At 42.2% G+C, this 5233-nt stretch overlaps 1 protein-coding gene across 1 annotated transcript; it reads left to right on the top strand.

Annotated features, from left to right (window-relative positions):
* Positions 1–947: 947 nt before the first annotated feature.
* On the top strand, positions 948–2427 carry LOC110307066 (dnaJ homolog subfamily B member 6-like). Its single transcript, XM_021179288.2, is given in 2 exon segments — positions 948–1655; positions 1657–2427. Coding segments are annotated over 2 exon segments (729 nt in total). The 5' UTR covers positions 948–1052; the 3' UTR covers positions 1783–2427.
* Positions 2428–5233: the final 2806 nt, after the last annotated feature.

Below are 5233 nucleotides of genomic sequence, written 5' to 3'. Positions count from 1 at the left end.
GAGGCTCACAGGTAGATTGACTAACTTGGGACTCAGAATGGATCCAGCTGTTGTTGGAACTAAGAAAACATGCCCATGTACCCAAACTCCTGGAAGGAAAGTATAACAAAAAATCAAACTATAAAATGTTGAGAATTTCATATATGTAATCCCACCCCTATTACCTGATACTCCTATTCCCTTCCAATTTCACGTGTTTTCTCTCTCTTTCAATGATACCAACACCGCCAACAAAACCTTCAAGAATCCCCTCAGTGCTGCCAGGAGCCAACACAGTATATGAATGGGTGGAGGGCCATCTCTGGGAGTAAGTGGAGCCTCTCAGCACCCAGATAACTGGAGAAGGCTTGACTCTTTCTCTTGCAATGGCCATCAACTGCCGAATAGCTCTCCAACAAGGGGTGGGGTTTCCTGACAACTTTCCTCTTCTATGTTGGTATTATGTCTGGCTTGATCTTTTACAGGTCTTCTGTCTGCAGTCATAGTTGCTGTAAGTTCATATGCACAACTGTCTTGTGTCCAGGAAGTACTATGATGCTGTAGTCACCCATTGCTTGTGGCTGTTTCAACATTTCTACCTTTTCTTCCACAATCATCCCTGATCCTTGGGAGGAGAAAGGATGATATAGTTGTCCCAGTTAAGGCTGAGAATCCCACAGGTTCTTATTCTCTCCACCTTGGCCAGTTATGGGCCTTTGTCTTAATTTCCATTTAATGAAAAGGGAAGCTCCTCTGATGAGGGTTAGGAGATGCACTTATCCATGAATGTAACAACTCCTCAAATGATTTTGTTGTATTTCTTTAAAGTTCAAAGAATGACAGCCCCCAGACACTATGCTAGTTCAAAGAATGACAGCCCCCAGACACTATGCTTAAATCCATAAGCTCTTTAGACAACTATTTCTCATCAATGATTTTCTTCTTAATAAGAAAAATGTTGGCCGCCACCGCCACCAGCGCAGCTGTGCCACAGCCGCGAGGAGACCGGCCGCCTGACTTCCCTCCTCGCTGGCCGCCGTGTCCTCGGATTTATTCCAACAGTCAGTTAAAACATGGTGGATTACTATGAAGTGCTGGGCGTGCAGAGACATGCCTCACCTGAGGACATTAAGAAGGCGTATCGAAAACAGGCACTTAAATGGCACCCGGACAAAAATCCTGAAAATAAAGAAGAAGCAGAGCGGAAGTTCAAACAAGTAGCTGAGGCATATGAAGTGTTATCGGATGCTAAAAAGCGGGACATCTACGACAAATATGGCAAAGAAGGATTAAATGGTGGTGGAGGAGGAGGTGGAAGTCATTTTGACAGTCCATTTGAGTTTGGCTTCACATTCCGGAACCCAGATGATGTCTTCAGGGAATTTTTTGGTGGAAGGGACCCATTTTCATTTGACTTCTTTGAAGACCCATTTGATGACTTCTTTGGAAACCGAAGAGGTCCCCGAGGAAGTAGAAGCCGAGGTGCCGGCTCATTTTTCTCTACCTTCAGTGGATTTCCTTCTTTTGGAAGTGGATTTTCTGCTTTTGATACAGGCTTTACTCCATTCGGGTCACTAGGTCATGGGGGTCTCACTTCATTTTCTTCAACGTCATTTGGCGGCAGTGGAATGGGCAACTTCAAATCAATATCAACTTCAACTAAGATAGTTAATGGCAAAAAAAATCACTACAAAGAGAATTGTGGAGAATGGTCAAGAAAGAGTAGAAGTTGAAGAAGATTGGCAGTTAAAGTCCTTGACTATAAATGGTAAGGAGCACCTGCTACGCTTGGATAACAAGTAATTCAACGCACGCATTTAACAAAAGTGTTAAACCATAACAAGCACCATTTGAGGAATAACAGGAACTTTTTTTTGAAGATTTGAAACGAACTCGACTTTCTGTATAACTGTACCTAAACTAAAGTATTTATAAAAAAGCTCATTGGAGCCTCCAACTATCAGATTTTTGAGTTTGTTGTTGGGACCACAAAATAGGACCTTTCTATTTCTTTTGTCTTTAAAATTGTTGTAATCTCTGTATGCACTTTGCTTTAAACAAATCGTAATCTGAGGTGAGCCCTGTGACTTGAGTAGTGCTAGGATGAGATTGTCTGTAACACCAGCATGGATCTGCTTCCCATTGTGGTGAATTGTGAGTGAGTAGTGTCAGCCTGCTGTGAAGTTAACATTGCCAGATAAATCTTCTACGGAAATACTTCAATTTTATTTTCAGTATTTAGTGATGAAAGCTATTACTGCATCAATGGTAATACATTTCTGGTTCAGTGTACACTAAGGATGTTTTCTAGTTGTGCATGGATGCTGGCAACCTCGTCAGTTTGACTATTGTTTAAATATGTAATGTTAAGCTTAGGTTTAAAAAAGCTGGTAATTTGGGTTTTTGTCATTTGCTTAAAAAAAAATAAATGCGAATGTGTTTGGTGCATTCTTTCAAAAAAAAAAAAAAAAGAAAAATGTTGCCCTTAGCTAATTAAATATTACAGAACCCATCTGCAGTCAGAGTTAGCCCCACAACTGCTTTAACATAAAAATTGAATGGTGGTTAAAAACCTTTCCTCTTCCTCCTCCCCCTCCCCCTCCTCCTCCTCCTCTTCCTCTTCTTCTTCCTCCTCCCCCTTCCTTCTCTTCCTCCCCCTTCCTTCCCTCCCCTTCCTTCTCATTCCCTCCTTCCCTCCCTCCCTCCCTCCTTCCCTCCTTCCCTTCTTCCCTCCTTCCCTCCTTCCCGCCCTCCCTTCCTCTCTCCCCTCTTTTTGTAAAAGTCATCTTGGATGGATTCCACATTGTAATTGCAGACATTCCAACAGGTATGAAAGTGCAGATCCCAGGTTCATCACTCTGGAGTGCAGCTTTGGAAATCAAATAAAAGTGAAAAGGAGCCTAGTGGATGAGTGTCCCTGTGGGGCCATCAAGAGATTTACATGGATTTTTATTTGAATATTTAAAAAGCACCCTTCATCTTGCTTCTTCTGGTTCCCTATCTAGGGCTTTTAATGCTAATTACTCTGGTCTCTATTTTTCAGGTACCACTCAAGGACTTTCTTTCCTTCTTATACCTGGCTTTTATGCAAATGGAACTAGCAATTCACTTCTAAGGTCTTAAGAGACAGGATCCCTGGAGGAACACCCCAACTTCCCTGCCCAAAGGAGACAGAGTGATGGTCACCCTAAAGGCAGTTACAGTTACCCCCTCTGAGGGGGAAATGATGAAAACAGGGTAGAAACTGGACAGGCAATTCAGCAGCACTTCTAGGAATGCCCGTAGTTTTCAGTCAGAAGGAAACAATCCAATCCTTCTTTCTTTCTTTCCTTCTCTCTATCTCTCTCTTTCTTTTTTTCCTTGTTTTCTTAAAGTTTTATTTATTTATTTTATGTATGTGAGTACACTGCCACTCTCTTTGGACACACAAGAAGAGTGCATCTGTTCACATGGTTGTGAGCCACCATGTGGTTTCTGGGAATTGAACTCAGGACCTCTGGAAGAACAGCCAGTGCTCTTAACCAGTGAGCCATCTCTCCAGCCCTGAAGGATGGTTTCTTATCTTCTAAATATGCATTCCTACTTAAAGGCTGTGTGTGAGGGTGGGTGCTAGATCTCTAGGCAGACACCAGTACTTTCTGATAAAGCACTTAGAACTGGATCTCTAAATTTTTATGATGAAAACTGAGTTACAGCTATTCTCCAATCTTAACCCATCTCCTAGATGATTTCATGGTTATCTCTTCAGGAGGGGAGTTCTGTAATAAAGAATGGAATTTATTTCTAGATGGAGATATACCACTGTCCCATCCCTTATGTCACTGTTGGGTGGGTCCTGGTTAATGGATGCCCTTCAGGAATAGGGGACCACTCCTAGGAAGATAAGAATCATCTTGAGTGATGCTAAAGAAATAGTTGGAATAATAATCCCTTTAATGAGACCACATGCCTTTTCTTCCCGTGGTTAGAACACCCAGCACAGTCTATAGAGCTGCCGACACACATGCAGCTTTGTAAGCTTGCCTGCTTTCATGATTTACAGGGAAAAGCTGAACTCCCATCCCCTTTCTCTTTTGAGAGAAGATCTCACTATGTAGTTTTGGCTGGCTTGGGACTTGCTATGTAGACCAGCTTAGCCTTGAACTCAGAGCTCTTCTTACTTCTGTCTTCTGAATGCTGAAATTAACGGTGTGCATCATCACGCATAGCTTTTCTGTTTTCTAAGCTTACTCTCCCTAACACTTTGGTCTTCACTTTTCCTGAAGCGAACTCCCTGCGGCATGGCTCCCTGCTGAAGTCTACATGTTCCTTTCCTTCTCTTCTCCACTCTCTTTCTTGGAGTCTGTGATTTATATCTTGCTTGTCCCAAGATTTTTCTTTTAAGCTTTAATAAAATTGTTCTGGAGGGAAAAAAAGTGACAATCAGTTAGACGACTGGTTGGGCAGGGAGAGAGAGAGTGATAAGCAACAAAGGGCGGATACGAAGGTTGCCATCTTAGGTGGATAGAGATCTCTTAGTGGGTACCAGCAACCAGAACAGCAAGCATATTTCTAAAATCTGCTTGGAGAGAGCATGCAAAACTACCCTAGCAGGCCAAGACGGCTGAGCTTACTGGGGGAAGTCCTTAGATGTACTATTTGTTACATGTGATTGTACCAAGAACTGATGCTAACTCTGACTGTCTTATAACCTTTTGCTCATCTTTTTGTCAAAAGTACAGATCTAGAGGAAAAAGAAGAAGATACTACACAGAACATGATAAAAATTCAGTAGAGAAGAGGTTAAGACTTCTTACTTGTGTGCCTGGCACATCAATGTTTGTTTGTTTGTTTGTTTGTTTCATTTTCCTGCACGAGAATTTGTCTGTCATCAAGAGTCTGTAAAGTATGCAAGATTATATTTATTACTCTTCCATCAATAATGAAGCTGAGCTCTTTCCAGAAAGTCTAAGTGATCTCTGATCAAGGCTGCACAGATGCACTTTCCAGAGCTTTGATTGAAATTCAAAGCTGATTCTAGCTGCATGAATTTGTACACTACTCATGTGTACTAACTGATGTGCACTATTCATGTGCACTATTGGTGTGCACTATTCATGTGCACTGTTTGGCACTGTTGTGCCCTCAGTAGGTTGTTGTTATGATTGTAAAAGCTGTGGAGGCTGGTTACTCCATCATTTACTAAATGTTCTCCATTGTGAACACCACCACCACCACCACCTCCACCACCACCACCACCACCACCACCACCACC

Source organism: Mus caroli, chromosome 12, assembly GCF_900094665.2.
Source record: "Mus caroli chromosome 12, CAROLI_EIJ_v1.1, whole genome shotgun sequence".
NCBI lineage: Eukaryota > Metazoa > Chordata > Mammalia > Rodentia > Muridae > Mus > Mus caroli.
The sequence above is the reverse complement of the archived record's forward strand: the minus strand, read 5'-3'. Positions and strand labels throughout refer to the sequence as shown.